Source organism: Haliotis rufescens, unplaced genomic scaffold (assembly GCF_023055435.1).
Source record: "Haliotis rufescens isolate VD_foot unplaced genomic scaffold, xgHalRufe1.0.p SCAF_51, whole genome shotgun sequence".
Classification (NCBI taxonomy): Eukaryota; Metazoa; Mollusca; class Gastropoda; order Lepetellida; family Haliotidae; genus Haliotis; species Haliotis rufescens.
In genome coordinates this window covers 2,485,515-2,506,553 of record NW_025964235.1, presented here as the reverse complement: position 1 = coordinate 2,506,553, position 21,039 = coordinate 2,485,515, and the positions used below count along the sequence as shown (strand labels likewise).

Sequence of the window (21,039 nt, the reverse complement as noted above, 5' to 3'; positions counted from 1 at the left end):
TACTCCTGTCTCTCTATTGTCCAAACTCCCTTTTGTATAACCATTCCTGTTAAATACTCCTGTCTCTCTGTTGTCCAAACTCCCTTTTGTATAACCATTCCTGTTAAATACTCCTGTCTCTCTGTTATCCAAACTCCCTTTTGTATAACCATTCCTGTTAAATACTCCTGTCTCTCTGTTGTCCAAACTCCCTTGTGTATAACCATTCCTGTTAAATACTCCTGTCTCTCTGTTGTCCAAACTCCCTTGTGTATAACCATTCCTGTATAATACTCCTGTCTCTCTGTTGTCCAAACTTCCTTGTGTATAACCATTCCTGTTAAATACTCTTGTCTCTCTGTTATCCAAACTCCCTTGTGTATAACCATTCCTGTTAAATACTCCTGTCTCTCTGTTGTCCAAACTCCCTTTTGTATAACCATTCCTGTTAAATACTCCTGTCTCTCGGTTATCCAAACTCCCTTGTGTATAACCATTCCAGTTAAATACTCCTGTCTCTCTGTTGTCCAAACTCCCTTGTGTATAACCATTCCTGTTAAAAACTCCTGTCTCTCTGTTGTCCAAACTCCCTTGTGTATAACCATTCCTGTTAAATACTCCTATCTCTCTGTTGTCCAAACTCCCTTGTGTATAACCATTCCTTTTAAATACTCCTGTCTCTCTGTTATCCAAACTCCCTTTTGTATAACCATTCCTGTTAAATACTCCTGTCTCTCAGTTATCCAAACTCCCTTGTGTATAACCATTCCAGTTAAATACTCCTGTCTCTCTGTTGTCCAAACTCCCTTGTGTATAACCATTCCTGTTAAAAACTCCTGTCTCTCTGTTGTCCAAACTCCCTTGTGTATAACCATTCCTGTTAAATACTCCTATCTCTCTGTTGTCCAAACTCCCTTGTGTATAACCATTCCTGTTAAATACTCCTGTCTCTCTGTTGTCCAAACTCCCTTGTGTATAACCATTCCTGTTAAATACTCCTATCTCTCTGTTGTCCAAACTCCCTTGTGTATAACCATTCCTGTTAAATACTCCTGTCTCTCTGTTATCCAAACTCCCTTGTGTATAACCATTCCTGTTAAATACTCCTGTCTCTCTGTTGTCCAAACTCCCTTGTGTATAACCATTCCTGTTAAATACTCCTATCTCTCTGTTGTCCAAACTCCCTTGTGTATAACCATTCCTGTTAAATACTTCTGTCTCTTGGTTATCCAAACTCCCTTGTGTATAACCATTCCTGTTAAATACTTCTGTCTCTTGGTTATCCAAACTCCCTTTTGTATAACCATTCCAGTTAAATACTCCTGTCTCTCGCATTGCTGCATATTGAATTACTGATACCTTCGTTTCTGTGTGTTGAGTTTCATGTTAGGATCCTGTGTTTCAGATGTTCCAATGCAGCAAGAGAGACAAGTGAAGGAGGTAGCGATGACAAGGAGTCTCAAGGTCAGTATCACATCCCACTCTCTGTTGTAACCATGGTAACTGAACAACTGCTGGAATTGCAGGGAAGAATAGATCTGAGTTTGTTGTGCTATTGTAACAATGGTAACTGAGGATCTGCGTGAGGTTTGCAGGGTAGAGCAGATCTTGTATGTTGTAACCGTGGTAACTGAACATCTGTGTGGGGATTGCAGCGTAGAATAGATCTCACTTGTCCTGCTATTGTAACCATGGTAACTGAACATCTGTGAAAGTGTTAGGATCTCTTGCAAAAGTAGAAATAACCCAACCCTGAGCCGAGACCAACCCTGACCTTGAGCCTGACCCTGACACAACATGGTCCCCATGATAGTTGACAATAACCGTGACCCGATGTTGTGTGACCTGTAAGTGTAGCAGCCAAACAGTGTGACTATACCTGGTGCCATGTCCCCCCAGGTACGGCCGACCCAGGTGACGAGGGTCCAGCCCGCCACAGCAGGCAAAAAGCCAAACATAAACACAAGCATAAGAAAAACAAAGTCAAGAAAAAAGAACTTGCGGTATCTTCAAGAGTAGGGTAAGTGGAAGTATTTTAGCATCTCATCGCATGATAGTCAGTGACAGCAGTGCCTGTATGTATCTGGATGTGATTTACAACATGTGTTTTCATTCTAACCTGAAGTTAGATAGCTGCAATCTTTGTATGTGTTGGACATGTGTGTAGTTGTGATGATGATGATGATGATGATGATGTTGTGATACAGATCCCAGTTGTCAGAGAAGGTGACAGTCAGCACCAAGAAGGTGTTCATAGAGGAGATGTCTGGTCTGGAGCCCGAGGATGCTTTCAGGATAGACCGCAAACGTGACAAGGATCTGTGGACATACGAGTGCCTCTTCAAGGCTCACATAGCTGGCTACAGGAGACTCGGACACTCTGCACTCGGGCTGCAGGGGAACCTGGATCTTTTTAAACATGAGAAAAACTCAAGTAAGAAAGCCGAGGCAGTTAGGTATTGCCAGAAGAGAAGCAGAGCACTGCTGAGGAAGGTGGGAGAGAAGGTGAGGCATGTCGATCGGGAGGCCGGTCAGGTTCAGTACATTCCCCTTGGCGGGGTGACAGACACTGCTACTGACCCTCTCCGGGTGTTGGACGAAGCCACCAGGCAGTACGTCCAGGGGAGGGGCACGGAGGAGGCTGGTGAGACGGAAGAGACACAGCTCGATGATGAGATTCTCCAGCAGGTGGCCAGGTACAACAAGAACCTCAGGGAAAATACAAGCGATGTAAAACTCTGGCTGGAGTTTGTGAAGTTCCAGGACCAAGTGTTCCGTGGGGATTCCTGGCGGAGGGGAGGGCTGTCCCAGGCAGTGATTGACAAGAAGCTGGCCATCCTGGAGAGGGCGCTGTCGGACAACCCTGGCTGCCTGGACCTGAAGCTGGCGCAGCTGGAGGTGTGCGAGGATGTGTGGGGCACGGAGCGACTGGCGCAGGAGTGGGACCAGCTGCTGTTTGTTCACTCCGCCAACACCAAGTTGTGGCACAGCTATCTCCTGTATCAGCAGTCCAGACTCACATCCTTCTCCGTCCCTAAACTCATCAAGCTCTACCACAAGTGTTTCCGCGTGCTGACAGCGGTTGTGGAGGGGAACATGCAGACAGCCCGGCCGACAGATGTGCCAGACTCGGCCCTCATGGGTGAGTCATCAACCTCCTTAAGAAAGATTAACACTTCCATTAGTAAAATGGACCCATGAAGATCCGGGTTAGAATAGGTCTTCAGCAACCCATGCTTACCGTAAAAGGAGACTATGCTTGATGTAAGAGGCGACTAATGGTGGTCATACTCGCTGACTTGGTTGATGCATGTCATCATATCCCAATTAATTGATGCTTATGACGTCAATCACTGGATTGTCTGGTCCAGACTCGATTATTTACAGACCGCCATCATATAGCTGGAATATTGCTGAGTGTGGTGTTAAACAAATAAACAAACATTAGCAAAATGAATAGTCCATTTGTTTAAAGGAATGGAAGATCATGTTTAAAGGAATGGAAGATCATGTTTAAAGGAATGGAAGATCAGATTCTGTATTTGATATATGTTAGAGGGGAGCTTCTTTTACATGTTAATGTTCCATGGAGACTACATAGCCTCTTTGAGTGCTGATTGCTCGGAGTGTGTACAGTTGATGTCATCTGACAATAGGTGTTAGGGATGCACAGTAATACCTGGATATCATTCTTTCCATGATACGTATCACAATATTATGTTTTAATGCTCAGTATATCGGATGATTTCAAATAGCAGTTTTTATGTGTGTTTAATGTAATAAACTTGCCAAATACATTTACCTTCGAAATCTTTCCATAATTTGAAAATACAAGCTTGCATTCTGGAGTTCTTCTGCGGCAGTGGTGTAGTGTAACATGAAGTCCTCACTGTCCTTGAGCATGCATCCATGCCTATTTATTGAATGAGTAAACATTATGCTGTTCCAGCATCTTGTTTTGTTCCATTTATGAACTTCAATTCATTGTTTCAAATTTCTTCTGAATTCAAAATTTCGAATTGTACAACATATTGTCATACCTATCACTATACGGCCTTGTGCATTGTAAAATATTGTGACACACTTCCAACCTCCGATACCCATCCCTACTTGGTATGACATGAGCAGGATGAGAAGTGATGGCATATGTGAACTTTCCTTAGGCTAAAAAAAATAATAGTCTTGGTTCTCAGGCACTGCCAACATCATCATAAAGTTCATTGCACGTTTTGTTTTTGTTTCCATTTTCAATTATTTTGGTAAATGGAAATAATAACAAAACATGTGACAGACTTTATGATGATGTGGGTGGTGCCTGAGGGCCAAGACTATTATTATCCCCTGCCACTTAGTGGAAGGGGGATATAGGAATGGGTGCTGTCCGTCACATTTCGTTTCCGGAGCAGATCTTGAAAACCGTACCATATTTCTTCACCAAACTTGGCACATAGAAAGGTCTAGTTGTGAACTGGTGCCTTTTGATAGTTTGGGAATTTTATTTTTTTTATTTTTTTAGTTTCCATGGCAACAACTTTGATTTAGACTGAAAATGGCGTTAGTCCTTGTTTCAGGGGCAGATCTTGAAAACCGTACCATATTTCTTCACCAAACTAGGCACCTAGATAGATCTAGTGGTGAACTGGTGCCTTTTGATAGTTTGTTATTTAAAAAATTTTTTTTTTTTCGTGTTTCCAAGGCAAAGAATTTGATTTAGACTGAAAATGGCGGTAGTCCCCGTTTCCGGAGCAGATCTTGAAAACCATACTATATTTCTTCATCAAACTTAGCACATAGATAGGTCTAGTGGTAAACTGGTGCCTTTTGATAGTTTGGGATTTAAAAAAAAAGATTTTTTTTTTAGTTTCCATTGCAGCGACTTTGATTTAGACTGAAAATGGCGGTAGTCCTCGTTTCCGGAGCAGATCTTGAAAAACGTACCACATTTCTTCACCAAACGACATGGCACATAGATAGATTTAGTGGTGAACTGGTGCGTTTTGATAGTTTGGGATTTTAAAAAAATATTATTTTTCGGGGTTTCCATGGCAATGACTTTGATTTAGATTGAAAATGGCGACAGTCGTCGTTTCAGGAGCAGATCTTGAAAACCGTACCATATTTCTTCATGAAACTTAGCACATAGATAGATCTAGTGATGAACTGGTTCCTTTTGATAGTTTGGGATTTAAAAAAAATAAAAAATTTGAGTTTCCATGGCAACGACTTTGCTTTAGACTGAAAATGGCGGTAGTCCTCGTATCCGGAGCTGATCTTGAAAACCCTACCATATTTGTTCACCAAACTTGGCACATAGATAGGTCTAGTGGTGAACTGGTGTTTTTTGATAGTTTGTTATTTAAAAAAATTAATTTTTTCGAGTTTCAATGGCAACCAAACTTGGCACATAATGTCATCTCACAGTATTGAATACATTTCCTTTTCTTGTTGGTAAGTTCTGGATTGCTTGAGTGTATGTTCCTCCAAAAGTGTCATGGACATTCACTGACTAACTTCATGCAGAAACACAACTCATTACAAATACAACAGTGTAACTGATCTTAAACCTACTCAACTGTATAAACACTATATATTTTTGTCAACCATACTCACTTGCTTGATACCGGTGTTAGAACCTACACTGAAACCATCGCTCCTAATTATCATAATCTGCAGATGGCAAAACAACACCAGTAATAACTTTTTTTAGTGCTGCAATTAGGCCGTTACTAAAGGGTCCAGTGAACATAGTTCACAGGAGCTAATGCATTGCACACAACAGAGCTGAAAACTGTACACTAATATTGTTGCCATCTTGTGTGAGAGTCGAGGACCTTGTATTCCAGACGTGTTTGTCCAGTACTGTATGTTCCTGCATCAAGTGGGTCACACCGAGCGAGCCGTGGCCTCGTACCAGGCCATCATCGAGTTCAACCTCTTCTGTCCCCCCAACCTCACGGACACCATGACGGGGGACCGGGCGGCCGTGTTTGAGAGTTTCTGGGACAGCAGCATTGCTCGGTTTGGGGAGCCAGGAGCGGCAGGCTGGGGCGCCTGGAGGAGCAGGGACAAGATGGTGGCAGAGACGGGGGGCGTCACGGCAGGTACATCAATGTGTGATGTCGTTATCTATATGCAACAGTGTGTTTTGTAATGATCAATATGTAATGTTGTGATGACAATTCCTTGCTTTCAGATCTGAAACATCAGTAATTTTAGATGTTTAATTATCATTGTGATTAGTATGAGTGCCTCAGTAACATTGTTTCAAATATACTCAATAACTACAGCAAATTTTAAAACACACAATGTTTATCTACTAATTATTATGCCCCCGACCTAACGGGACAGGGGTATATATACATGTAGCTATACCAAGGAATTCCCTCCGTCCTTCTGAGGATATTTTTGTGTGCGACCTCTAACTTGAGAACTAGTGATACTAAGTGTATTGATTCTTTTCAAACTTGATGATCACTTTCTATACTAATAGGAGTGTTGCAGTGTGAAGTTTGATTTCAATATTTGTATTTTCGGAAAAAGTACAGCTTTTTTCATATATTGACTATTTTTACTTAAACACCTAACCATGCTAATAGGAGAGGTGCAGTGCAGAGTTTGATTTTGATATGTGGATTTTCTGAAAGAATATTATTTTTTCATGTTTTGAACTTCAAATTCTTTTACTTCAGCATTTGTGTGACCTATTACATGTAAATTACTTCATGGATTCTTTTCCAATTGCGGGCACAGTTTCTTTACCGATAGGAGAGGTGCAGTGCAAAGTTTGATTTCGATAAGTTGATTTTCTGAGAATTTTTTTTTTTTTTTTCATGTTGTGAACTTAGAAATAAGTCCCTGCTCACTTTTTGCCTTGTTTAGATAATTTTTATTCACTGATTAAAATTGATATTAAACTATACAAATACGGATCACTGTATCTGAGTTTCAGACCCGACTGAAGAAGCTGAGGAAGCTATCATATCAAAACAGATGCCGACATGGAAAACTTGGTTAGAAATTGAGACATTACGTGAAAACTCCCATTGGCTGCCATGGCGACCAGATCTGTCAAAGAATGAAACGGAGGAAGACTGTGAGGATCTGGAGCGACTGGTTCTGGTAGACGACATCACACCAGTGTTGTTCCGAGTAGCGGAGCCAGAAGCTCAGTTCCGCCTTGTCCTGTGTCTGCTCCGCCAGCTGGGCGTGGCCACGTGGGACGTCCTGTCTCAGCTGTGTCTGCAGCAACAGGAGGGGACCTCAGCATCTTCCATGCAGCTGTCCCTCCACAAGATGTGCCAGTTGCCATGGTTACCAGCTGCAAGGAGCCCCGACCTGGAGGGAGCTGACGACCAGAGTGAGACGTTACAGAGATTTATTCACCAGACCCTCGCCCAGGCAGTCAGAGTGTTCCGGGGACAGAGTCAGACGGTCTTCACGCTGCTTCTGATTCAGACTGAATGGAGGAAACACGGAGTTGATTCTCCAAGAGACTTGCCTAAACACAAATCGAAGGTGCTCAGAAAGTTTGTGAAAAATCTGCTAAAGGAAGGTCACAACCGCAATAACCTGACTGTGTGGAACGCGTACGCCTGCCTGGAGCACGAGCTGGGGAGGAACCAGGACGCCGTGGGGGTGGTGGAGACAGCTCTAGCAATGTTCAGTGGGGGCAGCAGTGAGGACAAGTCCGGCCTGTGTCTCCTGTACCAGACCTACTGCCAGCTCCTCCTCCATGTCACACAGCACCTCCATGCAGACCTCACACAAAAGCAGATAGACGTGTCACAACAACAGAAGACAAGGCTCATGTTCTGCCTCACTTCTCTAGCTGAAGGTACAAAGTTCCAACTTCTGAAGGAGCCGCCTTTGACTACAAGCACTATGTTGAGAACACGGCGCAAGCTGAAGACTCAGGTCACGGATCTTGCCAGGACACTCTGCAAAGCAGAGTCCGCTCACGGTGAAGGTAACACCAGAGTTTTCCATCACCTTCTGAGTCAACTGAACTGTCTGGCCATGTTTGAACTGTGTTCCAGTGGCCTCGAGGCTGCCATGTCTAACTACCAAGATGTCCTTCTGTTATTGGATGGCAGCAAGTCTTCAGCCCCGAGCCAACCTCTCGTGGCCGTCCGGGAGAATATCTACAGGTCGCAGTGGATCCTGCTCCGCCACCAAATGTCAGTCGGGGCAGTGCCTCTCAGCCAGCTGCGGGTTGTGATAGACAGAGCCCTGCAGGAGTTCCCCGACAGCTCAGCCTTCCTCCAGTGCCTGGTGGACCTCGAGGCCAGGTCCCACATCGTAGGGCGTCTGCGGCGCTACATGGACAGAGCTTTAGTGAATCCTGCATCTCCTGTACCACTCCTCCATACTGTGCTGGTTGAAGTAGTGAGACTCACCTCTCTACAGCAGGTGGCACAAACAGGTAGTCCAACAAACTCGAATGAAATCTTGAATTATTTGCATTTTCTGTTCCTTTCCATAATCACAAATGTCTACTTAATGTTAAAACGGAATATGGCCCAGATGACACAACAATGATATCTTGAGTCATGTTGTTTATCCCGTTTAATATTTGACAACAAAACATGTACAGGTGCACACAGCAGCACTCTCAATCAGACTAAAGACTGGGCCCCGTTTCAGAAAACTATCTTAGCGCTAAGATTGTAACTCCCATACTTTACTATTGACTTATGACAGTTGTAACGCTACAATGGCTTTGCGGAACGGGGCCCAGGACAAGCAGGTTGTAGCCCATCAGGAGGGATGAATGCTCACACTACTACCCACTGGTTGGACTAGTCCAGGTCTGCAGTCCGAGATATTGCTCAGTAGTGTTACCCCTATTCACTCTCATCCTGGTGTTGATGTTTCAGACAGTTACAGTACCACTGGCGTGATGCACCGAGTGCGGAGTGTGTTGGAGCGCGGGACACAGAGCTCGGCCTCACAACACTGCCCCCTGGTGTGGAGGCTGTACAGCCATGTAGAGGTACAAGGCCAGTAGAGTAATGTGCATGTAGTCACAGGTACCAAGAATCATTATCAGAGCAACACTGGGATTTTGACCAATGGTCATAAGGTTCCACCAAACCTAAAGGCAGCCATTTTTAGAAATGTCTTTGCTCAGCCATTTCTACATGTATGATCATGAAAGTCATGTGACTAAATGTTCTGCTCAGTAATGTTTTTAGTATTTGGCTGCAAACCATGATATTTTACACAGCTTCATGCTTTGTTTGTTTGTTTAATGCTGCACTCAGCAATGTTCTAGCTAGACAATCCAGTGATTGACATCATGAGCATAGAAACACGCAATTGGAATACGATGACATGCATCAACCAAGTCAGTGAGCCTGACCACCCGATCCCGTTAGTCGCCTCTTACGACAAGCATAGTCGCCTTTTATGGCAAGCATGGGTTGCTGAAGACCTATTTTGACCCAGATCTTCACAGGAGGAGACAAGCATGTTGGTTGCTGAAGTCCTATTCCAACCCGGATCTGCACAGGAGGAGACAAGCATGGGTTGCTGAAGTCCTATTCCAACCCGGATCTGCACAGGAGGAGACAAGCATGGGTTGCTGAAGTCCTATTCGAACCCGGATCTGCACAGGAGGAGACAAGCATGTTGGTTGCTGAAGTCCTATTCTAACCTGGATCTGCACAGGAGACAAGCATAGGTTGCTGAAGTCATATTCTAACCCAGATCTTCACAGGAGGAGACAAGCATGTTGGTTGCTGAAGTCCTATTCTAACCCGGATCTGCACAGGAGACAAGCATAGGTTGCTGAAGTCATATTCTAACCAAGATCTTCACAGGAGGAGACAAGCATGGGTTGCTGAAGTCCTATTCTAACCCGGATCTGCACGGGAGGAGACAAGCATGTTGGTTGCTGAAGTCCTATTCTAACCCGGATCTGCACAGGAGACAAGCATAGGTTGCTGAAGTCATATTCTAACCCGATTCTGCACAGGAGGAGACAAGCATGTTGGTTGCTGAAGTCCTATTCTAACCCGGATCTGCACAGGAGACAAGCATGGGTTGCTGAAGTCCTATTCTAACCCGGATCTGCACAGGAGGAGACAAGCATGGGTTGCTGAAGTCCTATTCTAACCCGGATCTGCACAGGAGGAGACAAGCATGTTGGTTGCTGAAGTCCTATTCTAACCCGGATCTGCACAGGAGACAAGCATAGGTTGCTGAAGTCCTATTCTAACCCGGATCTGCACAGGAGACAAGCATAGGTTGCTGAAGTCCTATTCTAACCCGGATCTGCACAGGAGGAGACAAGCATGGGTTGCTGAAGTCCTATTCTAACCCGGATCTGCACAGGAGGAGACAAGCATGGGTTGCTGAAGTCCTATTCTAACCCTGATCTGCGAAGATCTGGGTCAGAATAGGACTTCAGCAACCAACATGCTTCTTGTAAGAGGTGACAAACAGGATCGTGTCATCAGGCTCGCTGACTTGTCATCGTCTCCCAATTGGGTGGATTGATGCCCATGATATCAATCACTGAATTATTGAATATTTGAACTGGACTTGAATATTTACTGTCTGATGTCATATAGCTGGAATATTGCTGAGAGTGGTTTTAAACAACAATCAAACAATCATGATAAAAAGAAAGTTTGGCTTAACCTTTCTAATCTGATAGAATATTCCAGACAACTGCAGGTGAGCCACAAAGCCTCATGTGCCTCATTGATCTCAGTGTTTTAATTTAGAATGGAAGTCTGGAGGTGACTTCCAACAGTTCATTATGTTTTCTTCCATCATTCTATACCAACATTACCACTTACGCCATGTGGTCATCTATATTCAGAGCAAATTTGGGGACAGAGAGCGAGCTAAAGGAATATTCTACAGAGCCCTGCAGCAGTGTCCTTGGTCCAAGGTATGTACACTACGATCCACTCACGGTCCACTCATGGTCCAAGGTGTGTACACTACGATCCACTCATGGTCCAAGGTGTGTACACTATGATCCACTCATGGTCCACTCATGGTCCAAGGTGTGTACACTACGATCCACTCATGGTCCAAGGTGTGTACACTATGATCCACTCATGGTCCAAGGTGTGTACACCACGATCCACTCATGGTCCAAGGTGTGTACACTACGATCCACTCATGGTCCAAGGTGTGTACACTACGATCCACTCATGGTCCAAGGTGTGTATACTACGATCCACTCATGGTCCAAGGTGTGTACACTACGATCCACTCATGGTCCACTCATGGTCCAAGGTGTGTACACTACGATCCACTCATGGTCCAAGGTGTGTACACTATGATCCACTCATGGTCGAAGGTGTGTACGCTACGATCCACTCATGGTCCAAGGTGTGTACACTACGATCCACTCATGGTCCACTCATGGTCCAAGGTGTGTACACTACGATCCACTGATGGTCCAAGGTGTGTACACTACGATCCATCATGGTCCACTTATGGTCCAACGTGTGGACACTACGATCCACTGATGGTCCAAGGTGTGTACACTATGATCCACTCATGGTCCACTCATGGTCCAAGGTGTGTACACCAAGATCCACTCATGGTCCAAGGTGTGTACACTACGATCCACTCATGGTCCAAGGTATGTACACTACGATCCACTCATGGTCCAAGGTATGTACACTACGACCCACTCATGGTCCACTCATGGTCCAAGGTGTGTACACTACGATCACTCATGGTCCAAGGTGTGTACACTACGATCCACTCATGGTCCAAGGTGTGTACACTACGATCCACTCATGGTCCACTCATGGTCCAAGGTGTGTACACTACGATCCACTCATGGTCCAAGGTATGTACACTACGACCCACTCATGGTCCAAGGTGTGTTCACTACGATCCACTCATGGTCCCAGCTGTGTACACTACCATCCACTCATGGTCCAAGGTGTGTACACTACGATCCACTCATGGTCCAAGGTATGTACACTACAACCCACTCATGGTCAACTCATGGTCCAAGGTGTGTACACTACGATCCACTCATGGTCCAAGGTGTGTACACTACGATCCACTGATGGTCCAAGGTGTGTACACTATGATCAACTCATGGTCCAAGGTGTGTACACTACGACCCACTCATGGTCCAAGGTGTGTACACTACGACCCCCTCATGGTCCAAGGTGTGTTCACTACGACCCCCTCATGGTCCAAGGTGTGTACACTACGACCCACTCGTGGTCCAAGGTGTGTACACTACGACCCGCTCATGGTCCAAGGAGGGGCGGTCGGGTAGCCTAGTGGTTAAAGCGTTCGCTCGACACGCCGAAAACCCGGGTTCGAATCCCCGACATGGGTACAATGTGTGAAGCCCATTTCTGGTGTCCCCCGCCGTGATATTGCTGGAATATTGCTAAAAGCGGCGTAAAACCATACTCACTCACTCACTCACTCATGGTCCAAGGTGTGTACACTACAACCCACTCATGGTCCAAGGTATGTACACTACGACCCGCTCGTGGTCCAAGGTATGTACACTACGACCCGCTCATGGTCCAAGATGTGTACACTACGACCCACTCATGGTCCAAGGTATGTACACTACGACCCGCTCGTGGTCCAAGGTATGTACACTACGAACCACTCATGGTCCAAGGTATGTACACTACGACCCACTCATGGTCCACTCATGGTCCAAGGTGTGTACACTATGATCCTCTCATGGTCCAAGGTATGTACACTACGACCCACTCATGGTCCACTCATGGTCCAAGGTATGTACACTACGATCCACTCATGGTCCAAGGTATGTACACTACGACCCACTCATGCTCCACTCATGGTCCAAGGTATGTACACTACGACCCGCTCATGGTCCAAGGTGTGTACACTACAGTTCACTCATGGTCCACTAGGTCCCTAGTACCACATGCCTGTCACAGGGTAGAGTAGGTCCCCAGTACCACATGCCTGTCACAGGGTAGAGTAGGTCCCCAGTACTACATGCCTGTCTCAGGGTAGAGTAGGTCCCCAGTACCACATGCCTGTCACAGGGTAGAGTAGGTCCCCAGTACCACATGCCTGTCACAGGGTAGAGTAGGTCCCCAGTACCACATGCCTGTCACAGGGTAGAGTAGGTCCCCAGTACCACATGCCTGTCACAGGGTAGAGTAGGTCCCCAGTACCACATGCCTGTCACAGGGTAGAGTAGGTCCCCAGTACCACATGCCTGTCACAGGGTAGAGTAGGTCCCCAATACCACATGCCTGTCACAGGGTAGAGTAGGTCCCCAGTACCACATGCCTGTCACGGGGTAGAGTAGGTCCCCAGTACCACATGCCTGTCACAAGGTAGACTAGGTCCCCAGTACCACATGCCTGTCACAGGGTAGAGTAGGTCCCCAGTACCACATGCCTGTCACAGGGTAGAGTAGGTCCCCAGTACCACATGCCTGTCACGGGGTAGAGTAGGTCCCCAGTACCACATGCCTGTCACAGGGTAGAGTAGGTCCCCAGTACCACATGCCTGTCACAAGGTAGAATGGTCCCCAGTACCACATGCCTGTCACAAGGTAGACAAGGTCCCCAGTACCACATGCCTGTCACGGGGTAGACTAGGTCCCCAGTACCACATGCCTGTCACGGGGTAGACTAGGTCCCCAGTACCACATGCCTGTGACAGGGTAGAATGGTCCCCAGGACCACATGCCTGTCACAAGGTAGAATGGTCCCCAGGACCACATGCCTGTCACAAGGTAGACTAGGTCCCCAGTACCACATGCCTGTCACAGGGTAGAGTAGGTCCCCAGTACCACATGCCTGTCACAGGGTAGACTAGGTCCCCAGTACCACATGCCTGTCACAGGGTAGAGTAGGTCCCCAGTACCACATGCCTGTCACAGGGTAGACTAGGTCCCCAGTACCACATGCCTGTCACAGGGTAGACTAGGTCCCCAGTACCACATGCCTGTCACAGGGTAGAGTAGGTCCCCAGTACCACATGCCTGTCACGGGGTAGACTAGGTCCCCAGTACCACATGCCTGTCACAGGGTAGACTAGGTCCCCAGTACCACATGCCTGTCACAAGGTAGACTAGGTCCCCAGTACCACATGCCTGTCACAGGGTAGAGTAGGTCCCCAGTACCACATGCCTGTCACAAGTTAGACTAGGTCCCCAGTACCACATGCCTGTCACAAGGTAGACTAGGTCCCCAGTACCACATGCCTGTCACAGGGTAGACTAGGTCCCCAGTACCACATGCCTGTCACAGGGTAGACTAGGTACCCAGTACCACATGCCTGTCACAGGGTAGAGTAGGTCCCCAGTACCACATGCCTGTCACGGGGTAGACTAGGTCCCCAGTACCACATGCCTGTCACGGGGTAGACTAGGTCCCCAGTACCACATGCCTGTCACAAGGTAGACTAGGTCCCCAGTACCACATGCCTGTCACAGGGTAGAGTAGGTCCCCAGTACCACATGCCTGTCACAGGGTAGACTAGGTCCCCAGTACCACATGCCTGTCACAGGGTAGACTAGGTACCCAGTACCACATGCCTGTCACAGGGTAAAGTAGGTCCCCAGTACCACATGCCTGTCACAGGGTAGACTAGGTCCCCAATACCACATGCCTGTCACAGGGTAGAATGGTCCCCAGTACCACATGCCTGTCACGGGGTAGAGTAGGTCCCCAGTACCACATGTCTGTCACAGGGTAGACTAGGTCCCCAGTACCACATGCCTGTCACAGGGTAGAGTAGGTCCCCAATACCACATGCCTGTCACAGGGTAGACTAGGTCCCCAGTACCACATGCCTGTCACAGGGTAGACTAGGTCCCCAGTACCACATGCCTGTCACAGGGTAGAGTAGGTTCCCAGTACCACATGCCTGTCACGGGGTAGACTAGGTCCCCAGTACCACATGCCTGTCACAGGGTAGACTAGGTCCCCAGTACCACATGCCTATCACGGGGTAGAATGGTCCCCAGTACCACATGCCTGTCACAGGGTAGAGTAGGTCCCCAGTACCACATGCCTGTCACAGGGTAGACTAGGTCCTCAGTACCACATGCCTGTCACAGGGTAGAATGGTCCCCAGTACCACATGCCTGTCACAGGGTAGAATGGTCCCCAGTACCACATGCCTGTCACAGGGTAGAGTAGGTCCCCAGTACCACATGCCTGTCACAGGGTAGAGTAGGTCCCCAGTACCACATGCCTCTCACAGGGTAGAATGGTCCCCAGTACCACATGCCTGTCACGGGGTAGACTAGGTCCCCAGTACCACATGCCTGTCACCGGGTAGAGTAGGTCCCCAGTACCACATGCCTGTCACAGGGTAGACTAGGTCCCCAGTACCACATGCCTGTCACAGGGTAGAGTAGGTCCCCAATACCACATGCCTGTCACAGGGTAGACTAGGTCCCCAGTACCGCATGACTAGGTCCCCAGTACCACATGCCTGTCACAGGGTAGAATGGTCCCCAGTACCACATGCCTGTCACAGGGTAGACTAGGTCCCCAGTACCACATGCCTGTCACAGGGTAGAATGGTCCCCAGTACCACATGCCTGTCACGGGGTAGAATGGTCCCCAGTACCACATGCCTGTCACGGGGTAGAATGGTCCCCAGTACCACATGCCTGTGACAGGGTAGACAAGGTCCCCAGTACCACATGCCTGTCACAAGGTAGACTAGGTCCCCAGTACCACATGCCTGTCACAGGGTAGAATGGTCCCCAGTACCACATGCCTGTCACGGGGTAGAATGGTCCCCAGTACCACATGCCTGTGACAGGGTAGAATGGTCCCCAGTACCACATGCCTGTCACAGGGTAGAATGGTTCCCAGTACCACATGCCTGTCACGGGGTAGAATGGTCCCCAGTACCACATGCCTGTCACGGGGTAGAATGGTCCCCAGTACCACATGCCTGTCACGGGGTAGAATGGTCCCCAGTACCACATGCCTGTCACGGGGTAGAATGGTCCCCAGTACCACATGCCTGTCACAGGGTAGACTAGGTCCCCAGTACCACATGCCTGTCACAGGGTAGACTAGGTCCCCAGTACCACATGCCTGTCACAGGGTAGAGTAGGTCCCCAGTACCACATGCCTGTCACGGGGTAGACTAGGTCCCCAGTACCACATGCCTGTCACAGGGTAGACTAGGTCCCCAGTACCACATGCCTGTCACAAGGTAGACTAGGTCCCCAGTACCACATGCCTGTCACAGGGTAGAGTAGGTCCCCAGTACCACATGCCTGTCACAAGTTAGACTAGGTCCCCAGTACCACATGCCTGTCACAAGGTAGACTAGGTCCCCAGTACCACATGCCTGTCACAGGGTAGACTAGGTCCCCAGTACCACATGCCTGTCACAGGGTAGACTAGGTACCCAGTACCACATGCCTGTCACAGGGTAGAGTAGGTCCCCAGTACCACATGCCTGTCACGGGGTAGACTAGGTCCCCAGTACCACATGCCTGTCACGGGGTAGACTAGGTCCCCAGTACCACATGCCTGTCACAAGGTAGACTAGGTCCCCAGTACCACATGCCTGTCACAGGGTAGAGTAGGTCCCCAGTACCACATGCCTGTCACAGGGTAGACTAGGTCCCCAGTACCACATGCCTGTCACAGGGTAGACTAGGTACCCAGTACCACATGCCTGTCACAGGGTAAAGTAGGTCCCCAGTACCACATGCCTGTCACAGGGTAGACTAGGTCCCCAATACCACATGCCTGTCACAGGGTAGAATGGTCCCCAGTACCACATGCCTGTCACGGGGTAGAGTAGGTCCCCAGTACCACATGTCTGTCACAGGGTAGACTAGGTCCCCAGTACCACATGCCTGTCACAGGGTAGAGTAGGTTCCCAGTACCACATGCCTGTCACGGGGTAGACTAGGTCCCCAGTACCACATGCCTGTCACAGGGTAGAATGGTCCCCAGTACCACATGCCTGTCACAGGGTAGAGTAGGTCCCCAGTACCACATGCCTGTCACAAGGTAGACTAGGTCCCCAGTACCACATGCCTGTCACAGGGTAGACTAGGTCCCCAGTACCACATGCCTATCACGGGGTAGAATGGTCCCCAGTACCACATGCCTGTCACAGGGTAGAGTAGGTCCCCAGTACCACATGCCTGTCACAGGGTAGACTAGGTCCTCAGTACCACATGCCTGTCACAGGGTAGAATGGTCCCCAGTACCACATGCCTGTCACAGGGTAGAATGGTCCCCAGTACCACATGCCTGTCACAGGGTAGAGTAGGTCCCCAGTACCACATGCCTGTCACAGGGTAGAGTAGGTCCCCAGTACCACATGCCTCTCACAGGGTAGAATGGTCCCCAGTACCACATGCCTGTCACGGGGTAGACTAGGTCCCCAGTACCACATGCCTGTCACCGGGTAGAGTAGGTCCCCAGTACCACATGCCTGTCACAGGGTAGACTAGGTCCCCAGTACCACATGCCTGTCACAGGGTAGAGTAGGTCCCCAATACCACATGCCTGTCACAGGGTAGACTAGGTCCCCAGTACCGCATGACTAGGTCCCCAGTACCACATGCCTGTCACAGGGTAGAATGGTCCCCAGTACCACATGCCTGTCACAGGGTAGACTAGGTCCCCAGTACCACATGCCTGTCACAGGGTAGAATGGTCCCCAGTACCACATGCCTGTCACGGGGTAGAATGGTCCCCAGTACCACATGCCTGTCACGGGGTAGAATGGTCCCCAGTACCACATGCCTGTGACAGGGTAGACAAGGTCCCCAGTACCACATGCCTGTCACAAGGTAGACTAGGTCCCCAGTACCACATGCCTGTCACAGGGTAGAATGGTCCCCAGTACCACATGCCTGTCACGGGGTAGAATGGTCCCCAGTACCACATGCCTGTGACAGGGTAGAATGGTCCCCAGTACCACATGCCTGTCACAGGGTAGAATGGTTCCCAGTACCACATGCCTGTCACGGGGTAGAATGGTCCCCAGTACCACATGCCTGTCACGGGGTAGAATGGTCCCCAGTACCACATGCCTGTCACGGGGTAGAATGGTCCCCAGTACCACATGCCTGTCACGGGGTAGAATGGTCCCCAGTACCACATGCCTGTCACAGGGTAGACTAGGTCCCCAGTACCACATGCCTGTCACAGGGTAGACTAGGTCCCCAGTACCACATGCCTGTCACAGGGTAGAGTAGGTCCCCAGTACCACATGCCTGTCACGGGGTAGACTAGGTCCCCAGTACCACATGCCTGTCACAGGGTAGACTAGGTCCCCAGTACCACATGCCTGTCACAAGGTAGACTAGGTCCCCAGTACCACATGCCTGTCACAGGGTAGAGTAGGTCCCCAGTACCACATGCCTGTCACAAGTTAGACTAGGTCCCCAGTACCACATGCCTGTCACAAGGTAGACTAGGTCCCCAGTACCACATGCCTGTCACAGGGTAGACTAGGTCCCCAGTACCACATGCCTGTCACAGGGTAGACTAGGTACCCAGTACCACATGCCTGTCACAGGGTAGAGTAGGTCCCCAGTACCACATGCCTGTCACGGGGTAGACTAGGTCCCCAGTACCACATGCCTGTCACGGGGTAGACTAGGTCCCCAGTACCACATGCCTGTCACAAGGTAGACTAGGTCCCCAGTACCACATGCCTGTCACAGGGTAGAGTAGGTCCCCAGTACCACATGCCTGTCACAGGGTAGACTAGGTCCCCAGTACCACATGCCTGTCACAGGGTAGACTAGGTACCCAGTACCACATGCCTGTCACAGGGTAAAGTAGGTCCCCAGTACCACATGCCTGTCACAGGGTAGACTAGGTCCCCAATACCACATGCCTGTCACAGGGTAGAATGGTCCCCAGTACCACATGCCTGTCACGGGGTAGAGTAGGTCCCCAGTACCACATGTCTGTCACAGGGTAGACTAGGTCCCCAGTACCACATGCCTGTCACAGGGTAGAGTAGGTCCCCAATACCACATGCCTGTCACAGGGTAGACTAGGTCCCCAGTACCACATGCCTGTCACAGGGTAGACTAGGTCCCCAGTACCACATGCCTGTCACAGGGTAGAGTAGGTTCCCAGTACCACATGCCTGTCACGGGGTAGACTAGGTCCCCAGTACCACATGCCTGTCACAGGGTAGAATGGTCCCCAGTACCACATGCCTGTCACAGGGTAGAGTAGGTCCCCAGTACCACATGCCTGTCACAAGGTAGACTAGGTCCCCAGTACCACATGCCTGTCACAGGGTAGACTAGGTCCCCAGTACCACATGCCTATCACGGGGTAGAATGGTCCCCAGTACCACATGCCTGTCACAGGGTAGAGTAGGTCCCCAGTACCACATGCCTGTCACAGGGTAGACTAGGTCCTCAGTACCACATGCCTGTCACAGGGTAGAATGGTCCCCAGTACCACATGCCTGTCACAGGGTAGAATGGTCCCCAGTACCACATGCCTGTCACAGGGTAGAGTAGGTCCCCAGTACCACATGCCTGTCACAGGGTAGAGTAGGTCCCCAGTACCACATGCCTGTCACAGGGTAGACTAGGTCCCCAGTACCACATGCCTGTCACGGGGTAGAATGGTCCCCAGTACCACATGCCTGTCACAGGGTAGAATGGTCCCCAGTTCCACATGCCTGTGACAGGGTAGAATGGTCCCCAGTACCACATGCCTGTCACAGGGTAGAATGGTCCCCAGTTCCACATGCCTGTCACAGGGTAGAATGGTCCCCAGTTCCACATGCCTGTGACAGGGTAGAATGGTCCCCAGTACCACATGCCTGTCACGGGGTAGAATGGTCCCCAGTACCACATGCCTGTGACAGGGTAGAATGGTCCCCAGTACCACATGCCTGTCACAGGGTAGAATGGTTCCCAGTACCACATGCCTGTCACGGGGTAGAATGGTCCCCAGTACCACATGCCTGTCACGGGGTAGAATGGTCCCCAGTACCACATGCCTGTCACGGGGTAGAATGGTCCCCAGTACCACATGCCTGTCACAGGGTAGAATGGTCCCCAGTACCACATGCCTGTCACAGGGTAGACTAGGTCCCCAGTACCACATGCCTGTCACAGGGTAGACTAGGTCCCCAGTACCACATGCCTGTCACAGGGTAGAGTAGGTCCCCAGTACCACATGCCTGTCACGGGGTAGACTAGGTCCCCAGTACCACATGCCTGTCACAGGGTAGACTAGGTCCCCAGTACCACATGCCTGTCACAAGGTAGACTAGGTCCCCAGTACCACATGCCTGTCACAGGGTAGAGTAGGTCCCCAGTACCACATGCCTGTCACAAGTTAGACTAGGTCCCCAGTACCACATGCCTGTCACAAGGTAGACTAGGTCCCCAGTACCACATGCCTGTCACAGGGTAGACTAGGTCCCCAGTACCACATGCCTGTCACAGGGTAGACTAGGTACCCAGTACCACATGCCTGTCACAGGGTAGAGTAGGTCCCCAGTACCACATGCCTGTCACGGGGTAGACTAGGTCCCCAGTACCACATGCCTGTCACGGGGTAGACTAGGTCCCCAGTACCACATGCCTGTCACAAGGTAGACTAGGTCCCCAGTACCACATGCCTGTCACAGGGTAGAGTAGGTCCCCAGTACCACATGCCTGTCACAGGGTAGACTAGGTCCCCAGTACCACATGCCTGTCACAGGGTAGACTAGGTACCCAGTACCACATGCCTGTCACAGGGTAAAGTAGGTCCCCAGTACCACATGCCTGTCACAGGGTAGACTAGGTCCCCAATACCACATGCCTGTCACAGGGTAGAATGGTCCCCAGTACCACATGCCTGTCACGGGGTAGAGTAGGTCCCCAGTACCACATGTCTGTCACAGGGTAGACTAGGTCCCCAGTACCACATGCCTGTCACAGGGTAGAGTAGGTCCCCAATACCACATGCCTGTCACAGGGTAGACTAGATCCCCAGTACCACATGCCTGTCACAGGGTAGACTAGGTCCCCAGTACCACATGCCTGTCACAGGGTAGAGTAGGTTCCCAGTACCACATGCCTGTCACGGGGTAGACTAGGTCCCCAGTACCACA

At 49.4% G+C, this 21,039-nt stretch overlaps 2 protein-coding genes across 3 annotated transcripts in view; both read left to right on the top strand.

Moving 5' to 3' along the window:
- LOC124127358 (nuclear exosome regulator NRDE2-like) overlaps positions 1-21,039 on the top strand; it is a 30,080-nt gene that overhangs the window by 7,234 nt on the left and 1,807 nt on the right. The window contains exons 3-9 of the mRNA XM_046490756.2: positions 1,385-1,443; positions 1,879-1,999; positions 2,187-3,121; positions 5,823-6,080; positions 6,929-8,401; positions 8,856-8,971; positions 10,808-10,879. Of these exons, the coding sequence (XP_046346712.2) occupies positions 1,385-1,443; positions 1,879-1,999; positions 2,187-3,121; positions 5,823-6,080; positions 6,929-8,401; positions 8,856-8,971; positions 10,808-10,879 (3,034 nt within the window). The remainder of the gene's footprint in view (positions 1-1,384; positions 1,444-1,878; positions 2,000-2,186; positions 3,122-5,822; positions 6,081-6,928; positions 8,402-8,855; positions 8,972-10,807; positions 10,880-21,039) is intronic.
- LOC125374089 lies at positions 10,889-12,931 on the top strand. 2 transcript variants are annotated; one of them, XM_048384844.1, is made up of 4 exons: positions 10,889-10,954; positions 10,998-11,125; positions 11,233-11,722; positions 11,766-12,931. In XM_048384844.1, exons 1-4 carry the CDS (start codon positions 10,913-10,915, stop codon positions 12,021-12,023), a joined length of 918 nt encoding a protein of 305 aa, XP_048240801.1. In that variant the 5' UTR covers positions 10,889-10,912; the 3' UTR covers positions 12,024-12,931. The 2 variants fall into 2 exon arrangements, with proteins under 2 accessions (XP_048240801.1, XP_048240800.1); XM_048384843.1 differs by having other exon boundaries at positions 11,233-12,931.

What these genes read in the sequence shown, in the direction of transcription:
- LOC125374089 (XM_048384843.1), top strand. Translation starts at nt 10,913, where the DNA reads ATGGTCCAAGGTGTGTACACTACGATCCACTCATGGTCCAAG. An exon ending in CGATCCACTCATGGTCCAAG is followed by an intron (nt 10,955 to 10,997) that starts GTGTGTACACTA and finishes TCATGGTCCAAG; the next exon opens with GTGTGTACACTACGATCCAC. An exon ending in CGATCCACTCATGGTCCAAG is followed by an intron (nt 11,126 to 11,232) that starts GTGTGTACACTA and finishes TCATGGTCCAAG; the next exon opens with GTGTGTACACTACGATCCAC.